This window comes from Nannobrachium achirus (genome assembly GCF_963921795.1).
Source record: "Nannobrachium achirus genome assembly, chromosome: 5".
Classification (NCBI taxonomy): Eukaryota; Metazoa; Chordata; class Actinopteri; order Myctophiformes; family Myctophidae; genus Nannobrachium; species Nannobrachium achirus.
This window is the reverse complement of record NC_137814.1, coordinates 3764789-3788443: the sequence shown is the minus strand read 5'-3', so window position 1 is coordinate 3788443 and position 23655 is coordinate 3764789. Positions and strand designations below refer to the sequence as shown.

The 23655-nt window shown below is 43.2% G+C and overlaps 1 protein-coding gene across 3 annotated transcripts in view; it reads left to right on the top strand.

Moving 5' to 3' along the window:
* Positions 1-22529, top strand: part of LOC308285370 (armadillo repeat-containing protein 1-like) — a 28880-nt gene extending 6351 nt beyond the window's left edge. The window contains exons 2-8 of one of the 3 annotated variants that reach the window (XM_080726099.1): positions 7268-7479; positions 7532-7552; positions 10523-10614; positions 11747-11933; positions 17231-17347; positions 18305-18379; positions 21382-22529. In XM_080726099.1, coding sequence (XP_080582225.1) covers positions 7330-7479; positions 7532-7552; positions 10523-10614; positions 11747-11933; positions 17231-17347; positions 18305-18379; positions 21382-21573 — 834 coding nt within the window. In that variant the 5' untranslated portion in view covers positions 7268-7329 and the 3' untranslated portion in view covers positions 21574-22529. Of the gene's footprint in view, positions 1-7267; positions 7501-7531; positions 7553-10522; positions 10615-11746; positions 11934-17230; positions 17348-18304; positions 18380-21381 lie in introns of all 3 variants that reach the window. The other 2 variants (XM_080726098.1, XM_080726097.1) reach the window with 2 other exon arrangements.
* Positions 22530-23655: the final 1126 nt, after the last annotated feature.

Genomic DNA, 23655 nt, shown 5'->3' with positions numbered 1-23655 from the left:
TTATTTACTATAAAATCTACTATTACATTAGCGTGTACAACACCTTGGGACTTGGGAGTTAATCTGTTTGTTATATAGGGCTCGAGTCGCGCTGCAGTGTTTGCTGTTGCAGCCGCGCTTTGTTACATTACTGACGTGATGTGATTATGTCAATCCTACTTGTCCTGCAAAAACACCTTTCTTTAATGTAGAAAACATTCGTATCTTCTTCTTCCTCGTTGTATTGTTGTACTATTTAATGAAAATAAGGAGCATTATTATGAGGAAAAAACTGGTGTGTTTTCCCTTTTAAAATTGTGTAAATCGCGCATTTTTAAACACATTTCCTTAACGGTTATCACTTATGTAACCGATAAACTTTTGCTCCCTACCACCCCCCCCCCCCCCCCCCCCCCCCCGGTCGCCGTCATCGAAGCTTCGAAGTTCGAAAGAAAGCTTCGATTAAGCTTCGATTATGAAAAAAGTAATCGAAGGTCAGCCCTAGAGATCAGTGAAATACTTCGTCAGCTCTGTGATTGGTGGCCTGGAGAACATGCGCGCCACATACTCGTTACGATAAGCAGCGCGATGATCGCGAGTACTAGGGCAGATATTATAGTATGTGCCAGGTTTAAACATGTCGCGGTGCGACATTACATTTTTGCAATTGAACCGAACTTCACGCTCCCCTTCTGTGTCCATAAATGAGCATATTTAGGAGGGTCCATAATGCACAAGGCTGATGGTGGAGATCTTGTACTGCTTGTACTTGTCCAGCAACGCGGGCAGTTTCGCCAGGTAGACATTGACGAGGTTGTGAGCGGCAGAGCGCGGCTCTCGGGAGCAGTCCATCCCACAGTCTGTGTGCTTGATGTTGGCCATGTGTGCCCGCAGCAGCACGTGGAAGGCCGCTCCGTTCACCCACTGCTTCAGATAGCGGCTCATCATCTGTCCGTCCGTCATGACGAGGCGGAGCGAGGTCAACGCTTTGCTGAGCTCATCTGCCGTCTTTTGCGCTTCTTCCAAATGCCAAGCTGCGGAGTAACCCATGTGGACGGCCGTTCACTGCATGTAGTTGTCCAAGCTGCGGAGTAACCCATGTGGACGGAGTAACCCATGTGGACGGTCGTTCGCTGCATGTAGTTGTCCATGCTGACGCGGATTTTGTGGGACTTCTCGTCGTTGAAGACGCGCTGCAGCATTTTGCCCGTGTCCTTCTCGGTCTCTGAGGCTGCGGGCAATAACATCTCCAGGAGAAACGAGAGGATGAACGCCCCGAGACCAACGGCGTTGGGTATCTTTGTGAACGACCCCAGTGCTGAGCCCAGGTCTTCGACGTAACCGGGGAGTTGGTCCAGTCTGTTCGCGTCGGCCAACTTCTCCTCAAAGTCCTGCTGTAGAACCGTGTCTGAATTGGGAAAGGGGTACCTCAGCAGTGAAGGGTCTACGCTCGTGTCGGGCAGGAGGAAGTTGTTTCCCACGGCATCTTGCAGTAGTGGTACGCAATAATCAGGAACAGTGACTGTCTGCCCCATCTTACAGTTTACAGTTTAGGCATCTAGCAGACGCTTTTAATCCAAAGCGATTTACAATAAGTAGATGACACATCACTATAATAATCTTGGCTCCCAGCTGTTGTGTGCTAGTCAGTGGTGTGTGTTATATGTGCTTGTCAGACACTACAGCAATCCCTTTCAACGTAAAACCAAAAAAGACACCCCGCCCCCTCACATTAATTCAGTGCCTGATGACACTTAAAGCTAGCCTTACACCTAACAACTTTGATAAGATTTTGGGCAGATTTAGAAAGATTTCTCAAAGACTACCCTCTCACACTGTAAGATTTGAAAAAGACTTTCCAAAAACTTTATAATGATTTTACAAAGATTTCATTTGTTAGATGTGAGATGCCTCTAAAGATTTTGTAAAGACTGGTTCAAGATTCCCTTTTATTTGCTGAAATATGCCTATTATATAGCCTTGTCTTGTGTTCCTATATACATTATAATATTATAAAGCATCAGGCTAACCATAAATGAAAATAGCCGATTTACAAGCTCAGTCACAGCGCGTCGCATCCCAGTATCGCTACTTTTCCTTGATTACCTTTTCCATCACTGGAACACACACACACACACACACACACACACACACACACACACACACCGAGCTCCTCCCGCAGCCCTCTCCTCTCTCGTTCTCTCCTCTCAGTCTAGCCGGCGCAGATCGATCCTATCAACTCAATATCAACGCAGAGAAATAACTTATAAAGGGTCTGTTTTGGGTCTGTTTTGGTTGTAGGCTACGTCATTGTATTCTTTCAGACTCCCCGATTTGTGAAAATATTAAACCAGTTTGATATTCTCGTAACAGAATCTGGCTCTCAAGTTGGGGTAAAGATCGAGTCGGAACACTACCTCACATTTAACGATTGAATAACGACTGAATCACGCGACTTTATTACGACTGAGAAATCTTTTCAAAGTTGTTAGATGTAAGAGGGCCTTAAAGGCCCTCTTACATCTAACAACTTTGAAAAGATTTCTCAATCGTAATAAAATCGAGGCTATTTGCGGCGCGCTCCCGTGACTCAGTCGTTACTCAATCGTTAAATGTGAGGTAGTGGTCCGACTCGATTTTTACCCCGATTTGAGACCCAGATTATGTTACGAGAATATCAAACTGGTTTAATATTTTCACAAATCGGGGCTGAGTCTGAATGAATACAATGACGTAGCCTAGCCTACAACTAGGGGTGGGCGATATGGCGATAATTATCGTCTCGACGATACAGCTTTGCCACGATATGCCTTTTCAGATTATCGTTTCTCTCGTGATACAAACAGTCATACAGAAAAGGCTCTGGATACAGCGAGTGCACGTTCTATGAGTCGCTGCTCTATTGCTTAATTTATACTTCTATAGTACGGTGGTGTAATTCACCAAAAAGAACAGATCTACAAGCCAACAACGTGTCGCGGCTCAACGTGTCATATGGCTTGAGGATCTGTACCTTTGCTTTCACGGCCCCGCCCCCGGGCAGCACGCAGACAGGCTCCGAGTGTCTACACTCTACAGTGAGTGACTGACCGGAGCACCGAGCAGCACGGCACAGGCACACTGGTCCACGACCACGATTTAGTTTCACTTTCACAGGACTTTATAAAGCAGTGATGCAGCTTGCCCTGCATTCTTTGAAGCATATTTTTAATAATGGATGCATTAAACTAACAGGACGCAAACTACTTTATCCGTCCTGCTATCGCTATCAGCCATCTCACTGCAAACTGCTGAGCTGTGTGTGTGTGTGTGTGTGTGTGTGTGTGTGTGTGTGCTGGAGTGGAGTCCACAGCTGTGTGTTCTGGCAGTATTGATGAGGTGATTTAGATCGCCTTGTAAATGCATGCTTCTGTTTTTATTAACTACAAACAAGTAGCTATAAAGTGCTTTGTTTGTTATGCTTTCACCGTTGAAGCATGCGTGTGTCTCGCGGTGAAATCGTAGCGTCTATTTCGCGTCTATTTCATAATTGGCTTAGTTATAAAACCATGCCATTTTTGTTTAGTAGAAAAGCTAAAAGCTAGGATGATAACTGTATTGTAAAATACGGAGTCATTCTGTAAAAAGAAAGCTTGTATCATAACAAACATCCTGACATTGTTGGTCGTAGGGTAATTTGTTTTCCCCCAAGTTTCAATGGTAAGGCATGGGTTGTTGTCAACCTGTGGGTCGAGACCCCCAGAGAGGTCCCGAAATGATTTAGCCAAATTGTTTTGAAAATAGCCGATCTACAAGCTCACAACACTCAAAAACATTTTATGGGAACCCATAAAACATTTCTTGGACCCATTTGAATGACCTGAACCATCATCACACCAACTAGTAAATATTTTGAGGTAAAAGATGTTAATTGTTTAATCAAAAATCAAAATGTTATCATTAAAAAAATCATAGATTAGGATATCTATCTTTCTATATGCAGCATAACAATGAATAGATTATCAATAGAATATCTGTGTGGGTCTAATAATCATAATAAACCTAAAAACTCGCATAAAACAGTATCGTGATAATATCGTGTATCGTGATACTGCATGAAGAGTATCGTGATAATGTTTTTTTCCAGTATCGCCCACCCCTACCTACAACCAAAACAGAACAAGCCAAAAGCCAAGCCATTCATTCCCCAAAAGACGCTGCCTGAGCTGCCAGTCTGGTCGTTGTTGGTGCGGCTACTACGACAGTCCTTTATTAGTTATTTCTCCGCGTTTCCATTATTCCAAACATTCAACATTGATAATAGTTGATAGGATCGATCTGCGCCGGCTAGACTGAGAGGAGAGAACGAGAGGAGACGAGAGGCACAGAGGGCTGGGGGAGGAAGGCGGAGCTCGGTGTGTGTGTGACTGTGTGTGTGTGTGTGTGTGTGCACTGCATGTGCAGTGATAGAAAAAGTAATCAAGTAAAAGTATCAATACTGCAATACTGTGATGCGACGCACTGTGACTGAGCTTGTAGATCGGCTATTTTCATTTATGGTTAGCCTAATATTTTATAATAATATTATAATTTATTTAGGAACACAAGGCTATATAATAGGCATATTTCAGCAAATAAAAGGGAATCTTGAACCAGTCTTTACACAATCTTTAGAGGCATACACATCTAACAACTGAAATCTTTGAAAAATCATCCTACAGTCTTTGGGGAGTCTTTTTCAAATCTTATAGTGTGAGGGGTAGTCTTTAAGAAATCTTTCCCAAATCTGTCCACAATCTTACCAAAGTTGTTAGGTGTAAGGCTAGCTTAAGGCAGACCGTACTGACCCGGGGACCCCCACCTGCCTTGCACGCCAGCACCGTTCTTTTCTTTTCTTTTCGTTTATTTGGAGAGAGGGGAAGAAGGAGACAAGTAGGGAGGGAGAGTGGGAACAAAAACAAGACCAAAAGAACAAAACAAAACAAAACAATGTTTAATAGACCACAGTGGAAATAGACCTACATCTTTTTTTGTGTCTCATCCATGTGGCTTGTTTTTGACCTGTTGTACTTCTCTGTACCTCTACAACAGGGGTTTTCAAAGTGGGTGACGGGGCACCCTGGGGTGCCGCGACGGCAGTCAAGGGGTGCCGCGAGTTAATTTGATAATATTTGGAAGTTATTCGGACACTTGAAGAAATATTTCGTATCATTTTCAGTCAGTTCTAACCAAAATGGCTGTTATCTCAACGTTTTCCTCGCAACATAATCACTAAAATATTGTCACTGTCAGGCAGAAACCTCTGTCGCACAAAGCTAGTGAAAACAGCGTGCTTGTAGATCTGCTTTTTTCACTAGTTTAGTACATTTTATACATGATAAATACAAAACGAACGGTTTTGGACATACAAGGTTTCCACCCGACAACGACGATATGCTATAAATATAAGGTGCTGGGAGTGAAAATTATAATGTAGGGGTGCCTCGGATTAAAAACATATATTCATGGGGTGCCCTGAGACACAAAGTTTGGGAACCCCTGCTCTACAAAAGTAAATACAAAATGGGCAGAAATCTTGTGTTTCATATTTCATCATCATTACTTGCGCATGCAGAGTGTGCCAGTACTGTAATTGGCTGGATATGTACAGTATGTACAGTATGTTGGTGTCCTCTCTTGTTGAAGACCGTAGCCCAATCAGGGACCAGCATCTCTGGCAACGTCAACCCATTCAGAACGGGTACACATTATTGTGTATCATTATTTTATGCTTTAACTATTGAAAAATAGCAGATATACAAGCTCACAGCGCGGCACCGAGTGCCGCGCTGCGAGCTTGTAGATCTGCTATTTTTGAAAAATTCGTGAAAATTAGAATTTTGACCCGATTCTATAAGTGTCTTTTGAATCCTTCTAAGGTTTTTTGAAAAACCCTATGTTTCTATGTCAGCAATCTGGTTTAGCCATCTTCAAAGAAAAGGTCCTTTTCACTTCACTGGAGCTTAGTTAGTCTGTTCTTGAGAGACTACTATGTCAGTGGTTCTCAAACGTTTTCATGTGAAGGACCCCCAAAATGATAAGTATCTGGCCTGCTTGTAGGGAGATGTTCCTAGCACAAGTAGGCCATGCCATGTGTGGCCTGCTTGTAGGGATGTTCCTAGCACAAGTAGGCCATGCCATGTGTGGCCTACTTGTAGGGATGTTCCTAGCACAAGTAGGCCATGCCATGTGTGGCCTGCTTGTAGGGATGTTCCTAGCACAAGTAGGCCATGCCATGTGTGGCCTACTTGTAGGGATGTTCCTAGCACAAGTAGGCCATGCCATGTGTGGCCTGCGTGTAGGGATGTTCCTAGCACAAGTAGGCCATGCCATGTGTGGCCTACTTGTAGGGATGTTCCTAGCACAAGTAGGCCATGCCATGTGTGGCCTGCTTGTAGGGATGTTCCTAGCACAAGTAGGCCATGCCATGTGTGGCCTACTTGTAGGGATGTTCCTAGCACAAGTAGGCCATACCATGTGTGGCCTACTTGTAGGGATGTTCCTAGCACAAGTAGGCCATGCCACGTGTGGCCTACTTGTAGGGATGTTCCTAGCACAAGTAGGCCATGCCATGTGTGGCCTGCTTGTACGTGAAGCGCAAGTTGGCACCTCGACAGAGTGCCAGGGTTCCCACGGTCATGAAATTCCTGGAAATATTTTGGAATTGATCAAGGGTCCTGGAAGGTCCTGGAACAAAATAGCTGAAATGACAAATTAAACATGGGCCGAATTGTCAAATATTAGAGGCAGAAATTGTGAAAATAGTTGCGAGGTGTTGTGAGCATGTAGATCGGCTATTTTCACTGTGTTATACAAAATTCCTCTACTCTTAGTGCTCATCAGGGTGAGGGGTCCCCAGTTAAAACATTATTTCGGGGGTCACGGCCTGAAAAGGTTGAGAACCACTGGCATACACTGCCTGTCTTTGGGCATTGCGCATAGGAGTAAGCGACTTGTTATTGAGCTGAATTATTGTTATATAGTCCTGGAAATGGGGTTCAATATTCTGGAAATTATTAATGAAAATTAATTGGTCAAAATGTGTGGGAACCCTGGTTCTAGTACCTTTTGTGACCAGTTGTGCACAGGTCAGTGACTCACATCCAACCTGTGTGTGTGTGTGTGTGTGTGTGTGTGTGTGTGTGTGTGTGTGTGTGTGTGTGTGTGTGTGTGTGTGTGTGTGTGTGTGTGTGTGTGTGTGTGTGTGTGTGTGTGTGTGTGTGTGTGTGTGTGTGTGTGTGTGTGTGTGTGTGTTGAGGTGTGTGAGTAGTGCATGGGTCAGTGAGTGTGTGTGTGTGTGCGTGCGTGCGTGCGTAGCGTAGCGTTGCAGTCATGAGCGGCGGTGGCGGGGAACCCGACGCCCTAGCGGTGGTCAACCAGCTCAGGGACCTGGCTGCAGACCCTATGAACCGACGGGCCATCGTACAGGACCAGGGCTGTCTGCCCGGACTCATCCTGTTCCTGGACCACCCAAACCCCCAGGTGGTCTACTCCGCCCTGCTGGTAAGATACAGTATTACACCCAAACCCCCAGGTGGTCTACTCTGCCCTGCTGGTAAGATACAGTACTACACCCCAACCCCCAGGTGGTCTATACTCCACCCTGCTGGTAAGATACAGTATTACGCCTAGCCCCATATAGAACTTCACCTGTCGCTGCATACTGTTGTTCTCCGAGATGAGGTCCTATAAAGATGTCTCGGTGGGGGGGAGAACGCTTCCAACTTTTAGGTAGAAAACACTTTTCCCGAAATTGTAAATCGCTAGTTTTGTCAGCCAGTCTAATGTTTACAAGCCTGGAAGTTGCAGCCGGAATGGCAGCATTAGCGCCTCCTCTGGTCGAATGAAGCCCCATAGACCCTCAACCGTCGCTGCATACTGTCACAGTATGCAACATTCGACCAGAGGAGGCGCTAATTGATTTTGTTAATAACTCTGAAATGACAAATTGGCCAAATTGTCACATAATAGAGGCAGAAATTGTGAAAATAGCAGATCTACTGAGCATGTAGATCGGCCATTTTCACAATAAAACCGTGTTATTCAAAATTCCTCTACTCTTAGTGCTCGTCAGGGTGCCGGGGTCCCCAGTTCAAATATGATTATTTTGGGTTAGTCTCAGAACCACTGGCGTACACTGCCTGTCTTTGGGCATTGTGCATAGGAGTAAGCGACTTGTTACTGAGCTGAATTATTGTTAAATAGTCCTGGAAATCGGGTTGAATATTTGCGTGTTTCCTAAACCCACCAGGATTGAGTTAAGACCCGCCTCGCGGAAACGCCAGAACTTCCAGGAGTGGCTGAAATCCTTGACGGACACATGGAGGGTAGCACAGGGGGGGTAGCACAGGGGGTGCCCACTGCCCACACTGTTTTGACGTGAGATCTACTTTTAAGATGACTAGCTCACATGATCTACCCATCCAAAATGTTTTAGCTGAGGGCCTGAGGGGGGCTTTGGAATAGCAGCACTGGCGTTACATTTTAGACAAACACACTTACTGTAAGGGGGAAATAAATGGGAAATACTGGGGGAAATGTCTTCATCCCATTATGTATGGAAGTGGTAGGTTTTGGGGTTCTTTGTAATGCTACTGACTCTTGAACAAAGTATTGCATTGGAGGTTTGCCTACTTTAGAAGCCATGAAGGGAGCTGACAGGCCCTTCTTGATGTCATATTGACATATTATTTTTGTATTTTAATTATACATTTTTAGAGGCATGTCATGTGGTCTACCTGCACACCCTTGTTGATCTACTGGTAGATCACCATCTACCTTTTGGGCACCCTTGACCTAGCAGAATGCAGAGATATTGTGATAATGTGCTGGTTTGTTTCAGACAGTACTACCTAGCAGAGTGCAGAGATAATGATGATATTATGTGTATACATGTTTCAGACAGGACTACCTAGCAGAGTGCAGAGATAATGATGATGATGTGTATATATGTTTCAGGCGGTACGTTACCTAGCAGAGTGCAGAGATAATGATGATAATGTGTATATATGTTCCAGACAGGACTACCTAGCAGAGTGCAGAGATAATGATGATGATGTGTTTATATGTTTCAGGCGGTACGTTACCTAGCAGAGTGCAGAGATAATGATAATAATGTGTATATATGTTTCAGGCGGTACGCTACCTAGCAGAATGCAGAGATAATGATAACATGTATATATGTTCCAGACAGGACTACCTAGCAGAGTGCAGAGATAATGATGATGATGTGTATATATGTTTCAGGCGGTACGCTACCTAGCAGAATGCAGAGATAATGATAACATGTATATATGTTCCAGACAGGACTACCTAGCAGAGTGCAGAGATTATGATGATAACATGTATATATGTTCCAGGCGGTACGTTACCTAGCAGAGTGCAGAGATAATGATGATGATGTGTATATATGTTTCAGGCGGTACGTTACCTAGCAGAATGCAGAGATAATGATAACATGTATATATGTTTCAGGCAGTAATGATAACATGTATATATGTTCCAGGCGGTACGTTACCTAGCAGAATGCAGAGATAATGATAACATGTATATATGTTCCAGGCGGTACGCTACCTAGCAGAATGCAGAGATAATGATAACATGTATATATGTTTCAGGCAGTAATGATAACATGTATATATGTTCCAGGCGGTACGTTACCTAGCAGAGTGCAGAGATAATGATAACATGTATATATGTTCCAGGCGGTACGTTACCTAGCAGAGTGCAGAGATAATGATAACATGTATATATGTTCCAGGCGGTACGTTACCTAGCAGAGTGCAGAGATAATGATAACATGTATATATGTTCCAGGCGGTACGTTACCTAGCAGAGTGCAGAGATAATGATAACATGTATATATGTTTCAGGCGGTACGCTACCTAGCAGAGTGCAGAGATAATGATAACATGTATATATGTTCCAGGCGGTACGCTACCTAGCAGAGTGCAGAGATAATGATAACATGTATATATGTTCCAGGCGGTACGTTACCTAGCAGAGTGCAGAGATAATGATAACATGTATATATGTTCCAGGCGGTACGCTACCTAGCAGAATGCAGAGGTAATGATAACATGTATATATGTTCCAGGCGGTACGCTACCTAGCAGAATGCAGAGATAATGATGATAACATGTATATATGTTTCAGGCGGTACGCTACCTAGCAGAATGCAGAGATAATGATGATAACATGTATATATGTTTCAGGCGGTACGCTACCTAGCAGAATGCAGAGATAATGATAACATGTATATATGTTTCAGGCAGTAATGATAACATGTATATATGTTCCAGGCGGTACGTTACCTAGCAGAATGCAGAGATAATGATAACATGTATATATGTTCCAGGCGGTACGCTACCTAGCAGAATGCAGAGATAATGATGATGTGTATATATGTTTCAGGCGGTACGCTACCTAGCAGAATGCAGAGATAATGATGATGTGTATATATGTTTCAGGCGGTACGTTACCTAGCAGAATGCAGAGATAATGATGATGTGTATATATGTTCCAGGCGGTACGCTACCTAGCAGAATGCAGAGCCAACAGAGAGAAGATGAAAGGAGAGCTGGGGATGATGCTGAGTCTGCAGAACGTCATGCAGAAGTGAGTACCTTTATTATCCCAAGGGGGGAAATCAGTCGCCCAGAGGTGGCACAGCAGTTGAGGTTACAAAGTTACTGAGAAGTATGAAAAGGAAAAAAAAGTACTGTTGTGTACAGCAAAAAAAAAAACAAGAATATAAAGAAAAGAAGAATATATACAGGTCCATCTAAGAAAATAGAATATCGTGTAAAAGTACATTTTCTTGAAACTTTCATATATATATATATTTTTTTAAACTTTCATATATTCTACAGCAGGGGTCTTCAACATTTTCAGGCCAAGGACCCCTTAGTTGAGAGAGAGATGAAGCAGGGACCCCCCACAACCTGTTCATAGATTCCATATAGTTTCATCGTTTGACAGCACAATCATCAGTGTATTTTGATGTCAAGTCAATTTGTGTTTTCAGATATTTAACCACTTGAACTGTCAATTCTTAATAAACCTGACCTTTCACTCTGTACTTAGTCTGCTCTTTTACCCCTCTACACCAAACCTCTTTGCCAAAAAATAGCTGATCTACAAGCTCACAACGCCTCGCATCGGCTTGTAGATCTGCTATTTTTGGCTAAAGTTCTCAGAATATGGACGCTAGTGTTCAAGTGGTTAATATAAAAAAGGAGAAACCCCCGGGACCCCCTGTTGAAGACCCCTGTTCTAGATACATTGCAGATTGCACATTCAGTGAATTATTCCAAATTATTCCAAAAGGTTTTTTATGGCATACAGCTCATGAATATCAAAAGTACATAATTATGTCAAGATATTACAATATTACACAAGACCACTCAAAACAAGGATTTATAATAGAGAAATGTCAACCTTCTGAAGTCCAGTGGGAAGTTTCCTCTGATCTGTTTATAAAGTGTCAAGAACAGTCAAAGCTACATAAGTGTCACGTCATGACACTAATAGTAATACTTATAGTACAACTTAGTATTACTGTTTGTATTGTGACGTCACTTTGACTTCATTATGTATTATTTTTTTGCAGATGAAAGTGAAGTGAATGAAAGTGTTCAACACTAATAATAGTTGTTGTGTGTGTGTGTGTGTGCGTGTGCGTGTGCGTGTGCGTGTGTGTGTGTGTGTGTGTGTGTGTGTGTGTGTGTGTGTGTGTGTGTGTGTGCAGGAGCATCACTCCAGGAGAGACCAAGCTGTTGTCGTCAGAGATCTACCAGCTGCTGCAGGCGGCCCACAGCACCGACGCCGAGACCCCGGAGGAAGCACCCAGCCGACGCAAGGCCCAGTTCTTCCTGGGTTCCACCAACAAGCGGGCCAAGACCGTAGTGTTCCATATAGATGGCCTGGACGACTCTGTGAGTTCAATAAATATAAACCCTGGTGTTCCTCATAGACTCTGTGAGTTACTGAACAGTTCTCTAAATATAAACCATGGTGTTCCTCATAGACTCTGTGAGTTACTGAACAGTTCTCTAAATATAAACCCTGTTGTTCCTCATAGACTCTGTGAGTTACTGAACAGTTCTCAAAATATAAACCCTGTTGTTCCTCATAGACTCTGTGAGTTACTGAACAGTTCTCTAAATATAAACCCTGTTGTTCCTCATAGACTCTGTGAGTTACTGAACAGTTCTCTAAATATAAACCCTGTTGTTCCTCATAGACTCTGTGAGTTACTGAACAGTTCTCTAAATATAAACCCTGTTGTTCCTCATAGACTCTGTTAGTTACTGAACAGTTCTCTAAATATAAACCCTGTTGTTCCTCATAGACTCTGTTAGTTACTGAACAGTTCTCTAAATATAAACCCTGTTGTTCCTCATAGACTCTGTGAGTTACTGAACAGTTCTCTAAATATAAACCCTGTTGTTCCTCATAGACTCTGTGAGTTACTGAACAGTTCTCTAAATATAAACCCTGTTGTTCCTCATAGACTCTGTGAGTTACTGAACAGTTCTCTAAATATAAACCCTGTTGTTCCTCATAGACTCTGTGAGTTACTGAACAGTTCTCTAAATATAAACCCTGTTGTTCCTCATAGACTCTGTGAGTTACTGAACAGTTCTCTAAATATAAACCCTGTTGTTCCTCATAGACTCTGTGAGTTACTGAACAGTTCTCTAAATATAAACCCTGTTGTTCCTCATAGACTCTGTGAGTTACTGAACAGTTCTCTAAATATAAACCCTGGTGTTCCTCATAGACTCTGTGAGTTACTGAACAGTAGGCCTGGGGCGGTATGGACATTTTGTTACCGCGATTACCGTCTTCCCATTTACCGCCGGTACTGCGGTAATTACCGCACCCCCGTATCTATTAATTAAGGTTCGGCGATAAGCCCAAATATTGCAATCATCTTCCCAAAAGTCGCCTCTCCACAGTGGAGAGGAGACACAGCCTGACTGCCCGAGTTATACTTCTCTGTACAGCACAGCGGGTCTGGCTTTCAAAGGAGCAGATCTACAAGCTCACAACACATCGCATCCGCGACGCGTTCTGAGCTTTTAGATCTGCACTGTCGGGTTACCATAGTAACGTAGGCTAGCTACTTAGCTTTTCAGACACAAACAGCTGTGTGAACAAACCAGAAGAGGACGGGTAGTCAGATCGTGTACAGTGATTCTGTAAACTCACGTCACGTCTCAACTCTCAAATCGCAGTGATTGAGTGCTGCTATATACAGGTTTTAGTTACAAGACTTGACAGAAAAGGTTATAAAATCGCCGACGCGCCGTACGGTAACGGGGCACAATGCGCGACGCGGTGGAGAAAGTAAAATAGTTTCATTTTCGGTTTTACTCCACGCGGCCCGCGCTCCGCCAGTAATCCGTATGAATAAAAAAAGATATGCCACAACACAAGGTATGTATTAACATCCTTGTGTCGAGTGGATTACAGAGACAGTGTATGCTGCTCCGTCATAGAGTTGTGCTCCGTACCCTGCTCTGTGCACTGTGTGCAGGGCGTGATTCCTAAACCCACCAGGATTGAGTTAAGACCCGCCTCACTCCTCGAAGTCCTCGCGTTTCCACGAGGCGGGTCTTAACTCAAGCCTGGTGGGTTTAGGAATCACGCGTGTGCAGGTCTGTGTCTGAGTGACGTATGTGGCTTCCAACGTGTGGTACACGGCCCAGAGCAGAGCGGCATGGAGCGCATGCGGTCCTCGCTTCTCCCCCGTTTTAAAACTCGCTTGTTTTCCAATAAAAAATAGACCTTTTTTTTTGTCTTTTTACCGCGGTAAGCACAATGACACCGCGGTAGACCTCGGTATACCGCGGTACGGCGGTACGGCGGTTACCGCCTCCAACCCTACTGAACAGTTCTCAAAATATAAACCCTGTTGTTCCTCATAGACTCTGTTAGTTACTGAACAGTTCTCTAAATATAAACCCTGTTGTTCCTCATAGACTCTGTGAGTTACTGAACAGTTCTCTAAATATAAACCATGGTGTTCCTCATAGACTCTGTGAGTTACTGAACAGTTCTCAAAATATAAACCCTGTTGTTCCTCATAGACTCTGTGAGTTACTGAACAGTTCTCTAAATATAAACCCTGTTGTTCCTCATAGACTCTGTGAGTTACTGAACAGTTCTCTAAATATAAACCCTGTTGTTCCTCATAGACTCTGTGAGTTACTGAACAGTTCTCTAAATATAAACCCTGTTGTTCCTCATAGACTCTGTGAGTTACTGAACAGTTCTCTAAATATAAACCCTGTTGTTCCTCATAGACTCTGTGAGTTACTGAACAGTTCTCTAAATATAAACCCTGTTGTTCCTCATAGACTCTGTGAGTTACTGAACAGTTCTCTAAATATAAACCCTGTTGTTCCTCATAGACTCTGTGAGTTACTGAACAGTTCTCAAAATATAAACCCTGTTGTTCCTCATAGACTCTGTGAGTTACTGAACAGTTCTCTAAATATAAACCCTGTTGTTCCTCATAGACTCTGTGAGTTACTGAACAGTTCTCTAAATATAAACCCTGTTGTTCCTCATAGACTCTGTGAGTTACTGAACAGTTCTCTAAATATAAACCCTGTTGTTCCTCATAGACTCTGTTAGTTACTGAACAGTTCTCAAAATATAAACCCTGTTGTTCCTCATAGACTCTGTTAGTTACTGAACAGTTCTCTAAATATAAACCCTGTTGTTCCTCATAGACTCTGTTAGTTACTGAACAGTTCTCTAAATATAAACCCTGTTGTTCCTCATAGACTCTGTGAGTTACTGAACAGTTCTCTAAATATAAACCATGGTGTTCCTCATAGACTCTGTGAGTTACTGAACAGTTCTCTAAATATAAACCATGGTGTTATAGACTCTGTGAGTTACTGAGGAGTTTGATAAATATAAACCGTGGTTAGGGGTGGGCGATATGGCGATAATTATCGTATCGACGATACAGCTTTGCCACGATATGCTTTTTCAGAGTATCGTATGGCTCGTGATACAAACAGTCAAGGCTCTGGATACAGCGAGTGCACGTTCTATGAGTCGCAGCTCTATTGCTTAATTTATACTTCTATAGTACGGTGGTGTAATTCGCCAAAAAGAACAGATCTACAAGCTAACAACATGTCGCGGCTCATGGCCCCTCCCCCGGGCAGCACGCAGACAGGCTACGAGTGTCTACAGTGTACACTGACTACTGAGTTCTGACTGTGCAGGAGCCGAGCACGGCACACTGGACCGCGATTTAGTTTCACTTTCACAGGACTTTGTAAAGCAGTGATGCAGCTTGCCCTGCAATGCCTGCATTCTTTGAAGCATATTTTTAATAATGGATGCATTAAACTAACAGGACGCAAACTACTTTATCCGTCCTGTTATCGCTATCAGCCATCTCACTGCAAAGCTGAGCTGTGTGTGCTGGAGTCTCCACTCAACAGCTGTGTGTTCTGGCAGTATTGATGAGGTGATTTAGATCGCCTTGTAAATCCATGCTTCTGTTTTTATAAACTACAAACAAGTAGCTATTTGCCGCTATTTGTAAAGTGCTTTGTTTGTTATGCTTTCACCGTTGATGCATGCGTGTGTCTCGCGGTGAAATCGTCGCGTCTATTTCGCGTCTATTTCATAATTGGCTTAGTTATAAAACCATGCCATTATTGTTAGTAGAAAAGCTAAAAGCTAGGATGATAACTGTTTTGTAAAATACTGAGTAATTCTGTAAAAAGAAAGCTTGTATCATAACAAACCTCCTGACATTGTTGGTAGGGTAATTTGTTTTCCACCTTAACTCTCCCCACGCTTTGAACGTTAACGTTCGCCCCATTTTTTACAGAACCTCGATGCCAATACGGCGCTCGTTCGGTTCGTTCGTCTGATGACTGTAAGCTGATGAGGGGTCGCGCGGCCGTCTACTGTAAACACATTTTCCGCGGTGATGGTGTAAAAAATCCATTATGCGTTAGATCAACGGAGAACAATTCACTTCCTTGTTGATTTCCTCTGGCTGTAAGGCTCTGTGGCCAGTGACTGGTCTTCTTCTTCTTCAACACATAACAGGCAAATTCACATTCATTCTCGCATGACGCCGCCCTCTGCTGCCTGGCAGACCAAAGTGCACTATTGCACAATAAAAAAAATAAAAAAAATAAATGTCTGTCTATCTGCTATAACGTCGCAAAGGTAAGCCGCTTTTTGATGGCACCAGACCCAATAAATAAATAAATAATCTGGCAGTAGGAGAGTTAAGTTTCAATGGTAAGGCATGGGTTGTTGTCAACCTGTGGGTCGAGACCCCCAGAGAGGTCCCGAAATGATTTAGCCAAATTGTTTTGAAAATAGCCGATCTACAAGCTCACAACACTCAAAAACATTTCAAGGGAACCCATAAAACATTTCTGGGACCCATATATTCAGACCTGAACCATCATCACACCAACTAGTAAATATTTTGAGGTAAAAAATGTTAATTGTTTAATCAAAAATCAAAATATGTTATCATTTAAAAAATCATAGATTAGGCTATCTATCTTTCTATCTGCAGCATAAAGTGAATAGATTATCAATAGAATATCTGTGTGGGTCTAATAATCATAATAAACCTAAAAACTCGCATAAAACAGTATCGTGATAATATCGTGTATCGTGATACTGCATGAAGAGTATCGTGATAATGTTTTTTTCCAGTATCGTCCACCCCTAGTCGCAGGTAGTCTGGGATCACTTCACTTTACGAGGTTTGATCCGGTCGGGAGCGGAAACCACTTTACGTCATGTTGTAGTCCTAGACGGACTACACTTTGGCCGGAACTATCAACCGGATTCAGTTTTAACCCAAAATATTCCCCTGCACCCAAGGACATACTTTAAGGGCCTACCTAACAAACACCTTGATGCGGCGTAGTTTTGCTTTCGAAAAATGTGTTTGTTATATGCATCTTTTAGTCCAACTAATAGCGACTGGCAAGACTACACTAGGCTACTAGAGCATTTTAATAGGGATTGGGGAAACAAACGGGGGGAACTAAATCAAAGCGACGCCGCTTCTTCTAGTGGTTTCCACGCTTTAGGCGGAAACCAAACGGCCTGTTGTGAACGAACACCAGGCTTTCTCCCGAGAAAGACTGGTAGGCGAGGTTAAGTCGCAGGACGCTGTGTGAGGATAATAAACATGATAATGATGGTTATGTTGGTTCTTCAGGGTCGCAGGACACTGTGTGAGGAAGCCTTGCTGAAGATCAAAGGCGTCATCAGCTTCACCTTCCAGATGGCCGTGAAGAGATGCATCGTACGGATCAGATCTGACCTCAAGGCTGAGGTGAGGACCACTCCTCTCCTACACGTCTGTCTGTCTCTTTCTCTGGTGCATAAAGCGCCTTTATCCAAGGCGTTTTACAATGATAGTTTACACACACATTCATACAGCCATGGCAGAGGAAACCATGCAAGGCAGCAACCTGCTCATCAGGAGCAACTAGGGTACAAACTTGGGTACTTTTTGTTTAAAGGACAACTTTAGTTTTTTACAACAAGGGTTCATATTTTAGATTGTAATTAAAAAATATAAAATATTAGTGTTAAAATGATTTCATTTACTACTTTCTATTGTTTTAGAGATTCTTATTTCAGTGGTTGGAGGCATGCGTACAAGTGGCTAAATATGACATTTTACACAGAATAAGCCCATTCCCAAGATACAACGCAACCTTTCATGGTTATGGGGGCTAGAAGTGCTACTGTAAATAGCAATAAAAAACTGCTGGCTTATTGTGTCTAAAAAGACATATTTAGCCACTTGTACGCATGCCCCCATGCGTACGCATGCCACACATTTTAGCACGGTAAACGCGATAAAACAATAGAACGAAGCAAATTAAAACATTTTAAAACTCACTTTTTCTTTTCTCTAATTACAATCTAAAATATGAACCCTTGTTGTAAAAAAACAAAGTTGTCCTTTAAGTAAGATGTGTTCTCTTCTCACTGTGTGTGTGTGTGTGTGTGTGTGTGTGTGTGTGTGTGTGTGTGTGTGTGTGTGTGTGTGTGTGTGTGTGTGTGTGTGTGTGTGTGTGTGTGTGTGTGTGTGTGTGTGTGTGTGTGTGCACGTGCGTGCGCGCGCGCGTGCGTGTTTGTGTTTACACAATGCTGTACCCCCTCCAACTGTATATATTATGTTCCCCATTTTCAACAGATTTTATTTGTGAAACTTGCCTTGGCAATGTAAACGTATGTTTTCTCATGCCAATAAAGCTCCTCTGAATTGAATTGCATGCAGACCCTGGCAGCAGCCATCGCGTCCACAGAGGTCATGAGGGCTCAGCAGGTCATCAAAGGAGAGAATGGAGAAGAGGTCAGTGTTTATTCACCACAAGAGGGCAGTGTTTACTCATTTACATTATGTACTAAGACATGTTGTTATTGAATGTTGTTATTGAAAAGCACTGAGTGTGTGTGCATGGGAGAACCCAGTTACTGAACACACTAGCAATGATTACTGTCACAATATAGAGCTATTTAACACTGTTACTGAACAAACACTCTATAGCAATGATTACTGTCACAATATAGAGCTATTTAACACTGTTACTGAACAAACACTCTATAGCAATGATTACTGTCACAATATAGAGCTATTTAACACTGTTACTGAACAAACACTCTATAGCAATGATTACTGTCACAATATAGAGCTATTTAACACTGTTACTGAACAAACACTCTATAGCAGTTTACTGTCACAATATATAGCTATTTTAACACTGTTACTGAACAAACACTCTATAGCAATGATTACTGTCACAATATAGAGCTATTTAACACTGTTACTGAACAAACACTCTATAGCAATGATTACTGTCACAATATAGAGCTATTTTAACACTGTTACTGAACAAACACTCTATAGCAATGATTACTGTCACAATATAGAGCTATTTTAACACTGTTACTGAACAAACACTCTATAGCAATGATTACTGTCACAATATAGAGCTATTTAACACTGTTACTGAACAAACACTCTATAGCAATGATTACTATCACAATATAGAGCTATTTAACACTGTTACTGAACAAACACTCTATAGCAATGATTACTGTCACAATATAGAGCTATTTAACACTGTTACTGAACAAACACTCTATAGCAATGATTACTGTCACAATATAGAGCTATTTTAACACTGTTACTGAACAAACACTCTATAGCAATGATTAGCAATGATTACTGTCACAATATAGAGCTACAGTACCTAACTTGAGAGAGATGGGCAGGGACATGCGGCAAAGGTTGTCCGGATCGGGAATCGAACCGGCGACAAAGCCAGGAATCCATGCCTAAGTGGTATGCGCCTGGACCAGTAGGCCAGTGGGCTGAATTAACCCATTTAGGCCTAGGATTATTGACCGTTTTAACTATTGAAAAATAGCAGATATAGATCTGCTATTTTTGAAAAATCATGATTTTTCTTTGCAAGTCTCTGAATATATCTATTTCAAAACGAACATTTGTAACTCAAATATCTGCTTCTGGGGGGTCCCTGGAACAACATATTTTGAGATGGGGGTCTGTGGCCAAATACCTGTAATTTTGGGGGTCCTTGACATGAAAAAGTTTTACTACCACTGATTTAGAGGAAGGATTTAGAAGACGGGTCAAAGATCGGGTCAAAGATATTCAAAGACTTGGTCACGATTTTTCAAAAATAGCAGATCTACAAGCTCACAGCGCGGCACTCGGTGCCGCGCTGTGAGCTTGTAGATCTGCTATTTTTCAACAGTTAAAGCATAAAATAATGGTTAAGGTGGTTCAAATCTAACGCGACTCGGGCGCGTTCCAGGTATTTGAGTGTTAATAATGTTTGATGATTCAGTTAAATACATAAACCTATCTCTAGCTTTCCTCTTAACTCTTCCCACGCTTTGAACGTTCACGTTCGCCCGATTGCGCAAGACCTTACCGCCAATACGGCGCTCGTTCGGTTCGTTCGTCTGATGACTGTAAGCTGATGAGGGGTCGCGCGGCCGTCTACTGTAAACACATTTTCCGCGGTGATGGTGTAAAAAAATCCATTATGCGTTAGATCAACGGAGAACAATTCACTTCCTTGTTGATTTCCTCTGGCTGTAAGGCTCTGGGGCCAGTGACTGGTCTTCTTCTTCTTCAACACATAACAGGCAAATTCACATTCATTCTCGCATGACGCCGCCCTCTGCTGCCTGGCAGACCAAAGTGCACTATTGCACAACCAAAAAAAATAAAAAATAAATAAATAAATGTCTGTCTGTCTATCTACTATAACGTCGCAAAGGTAAGCCGCTTTTTGATGGCGCCAGACCCAATAAATAAATAAATGATCTGGCAGTAGGAGAGTTAACCTCCATAAGAAGTCCAAAAACAACGGTTCTCCCTTCCCTTCATCCGTTGGTTCCCACATCATAAGCCGAGCTCCACATTCCAACCCTATCTTTACTGATAACACAGACCAGGCTCTGTCTCAGAGTTCTTCTCACAGACCTTTAGAACAGTGGTTCTCAACCGGTGGGTCCCCAAATTATTTTGTGGGGTCCCCAGATGATTAACTTAATGTGCAACATTGTTTTCTCACTCAACGGTAAACAAACCTACATAACGTTTAAGTGTATAGAGGGTTTGTGCACATTTCTAAAGTGACAATTTAAGGACTTTTATTAAGACCCTTTTAATACCTCTAAAATAAAAGAATTAACATTGGCCATATTGTCAAATATTAAAGGCAGAAATTGTGAAAAACTAAAATAATTATTAATTAACACAGCAAGTGCCCACGCGTCAAACTCTTTGATGTCGCTGGAGGCCCACAACGTTTTGATGTGTTTACTGTATTTACAGTATTAACTTTAAATCTCACCGTCAGGGCTACGCCTGGATGCAGCCCATTCACCGCGGGTCGCTTCGAATCGACGCTGAGAGCATCGCGCGGCCGTTTTTCTCCATATACTCCAATGCATTTCCCCATCTTTAACGCCCTTTATCTCTGATGTTTGTTTTATGGCTAAAACTGTGGCCAGCTGCGGCAAAATGAGCAACTTTTGATCGGCAATGAACAGTTATGATCAACACTGGTCCATACAGAAAGTTACACAATAACATCCTGTCTGCGCTCATGTGACCAAGTGACGTCATGACGCATGCATTGACGCAGAAGGGCCGTATTCAATACAATGGTGGTGCCATCCAGGGGCACCCAATGTGTTAATAAAAATAGCAGATCTACAAGCTCGCAGCGCCGCACTCGGTGCCGCGCTGTGAGCTTGTAGATCTGCTATTTCTTTACTAGTTACAGCATACAATAATATTATTCTTCTCCTCAGGTGCTGGTGGCGTTGGAGGAGGGCGAGGTTCCGGCGGAGCAGCAGAACGTAGATCTCCCAGACTACCTCCCTGAGGAGGAGAGCCCGTCACAGGACCCCGACAAGGCCGTGACGCGCATCACCTCCGGTCAGGACGGGGCGGGGTGGCTGGGCACCGCCGCTAACTTCCTGTCCCGCTCCTTCTACTGGTGACCCCCCCCCCCAACTGACCCTCTGACCCAGTGTTTCTAAAACCTCTCCCCTTAAAGGAGAATTCCGTGGTAAATCGCTTTCTTACCTCGTTTTCTTGTTATTTCGCCTCCAAGGTCTAGAGGTCCAGGTGTTTTTTTTTTATCCAAAAAAGCATTATTGTCCATTTCAGCAGAGTCGCACCAACCTTATACAGTTCACAAGGGCAATCCCGCTTATTTTAAAATCCACTTTTCCACCTCATATCGGCTCTCTACACACGCACTGTTGTTGTTGTAGCAACAACATTGCACCGCAGGTAGGGATGGGACGATATGAAAATGTCATATCAAGATTATTGTGACAAAAGAAATCGCGATTAACGATATCGCGATAATCAAAATTCATTATCTTGGGGCGGAACGCTTGGCCAAAAAATAGCAGATCTACAAGCTTGTAGATTTTTGGCAAAGATAGAGAGTGAAAAAAAGACTTTATCAAGTACGTATATTTTAAGTACCTTTTACTAATTATAGAGCGCTTAAGTGGTGCCGGATATGCAGCTCGCAAATAAAAGGTGAACTGATCCCAGTGCATGACGGAGGACGATATCACGTTAAATTAAATCTCCATAATGCGATTACCGTGAGTGTTTTTTATCCCGATAAACGATAATGTCGCGTATCGTCCCATCCCTAACTGCAGGCTTACGTCATGCGATTTGGTCACGTGACTGTCAGTTTGGTCACGTGACTGTCAGTTTCATTTGGTCACGTGACTGTCAGTTTCACGGCAGAATCTCCACAACAACCTCATCCTGGAGTAACGGCTGCATCTCAGCTCAACAGTGTGTTTACAAACGGCATGGAAGTACCGATTTAGGAGCGATGTAAATAAGCGGAATTACCTATGGCCTGCTGTTGTGAACTGTATAAGGTTGCCGCAACTCGGATGAAATGGACAATAATGCTTTTTTGGATAAAAAAAACCCACCTGGACCCATTTTTGGAGGCTAAATAATAAGAAAGTGTGGTTAAGAAAGCGATTTACCACGGAATTCTCCTTTAACTCTGACAGTGTACAAATGGAACCAAATGAACCCTGACGGGTTCCATTTGGTTCCATTTGTACACTGTCAGAGTTACAGACTTGTATGGGTCCATTTAGACCCTCAGAGTCCCTGGAATCCACTTTGAGAACCACTACTCGGACCCACTACAGACTGGTGGACAGACAGACGGACGGACAAATTGACCCTCCTGGGCCACTGTACCCGTAACCACTCCCTCGTTGTGTCAACGGTACAAACAACCAAAGCTGCCCGCACTATAACATTTAATGGTTCTCAACACCTGGTCCGGGTGCGGAAATGGACACCTAGGGGTCTATGTGTTACAGACCAGGGGGTCCATTTGGTTTCATCTGTACTCTTCTTAGAGTTCAATTAACACTGATGAGAGATGAGGGTTTTACATTGAAGATTTAAAGATAACAAAATAAAGGTTTCCATTTCCATGGAAACCTTTACCTGTAAGGGTCCATTTTGACCCCCAGATAGGGCCCCGAACCTGATGTTGAGAAACAGTGAACTGGAGGGGCCCCTCATTATCACCACAGATCAACTGGGGGGCCCCTAACTACCACAGATCAACTGGGGGGCCCCTAACCATCACAGATCAACTGGGGGGGGCCCTAACCATCACAGATCAACTGGGGGCCCCTAACCATCACTGGGGGGCCCCTAACCATCACAGATCAACTGGGGGCCCCTAACCATCACTGGGGGGCCCCTAACCATCACAGATCAACTGGGGGCCCCTAACCATCACAGATCAACTGGTGGCCCCTAACCATCACTGGGGGGCCCCTAACCATCACAGATCAACTGGGGGGCCCCTAACCATCACAGATCAACTGGGGGGCCCCTAACCATCACAGATCAACTGGGGGGCCCCTAACCATCACAGATCAACTGGGGGCCCCTAACCATTACAGATCAACTGGGGGGCCCCTAACCATCACAGATCAACTGGGGGGCCCCTAACCATCACAGATCAACTGGGGGCCCCTAACCATTACAGATCAACTGGGGGCCCCTAACGATCA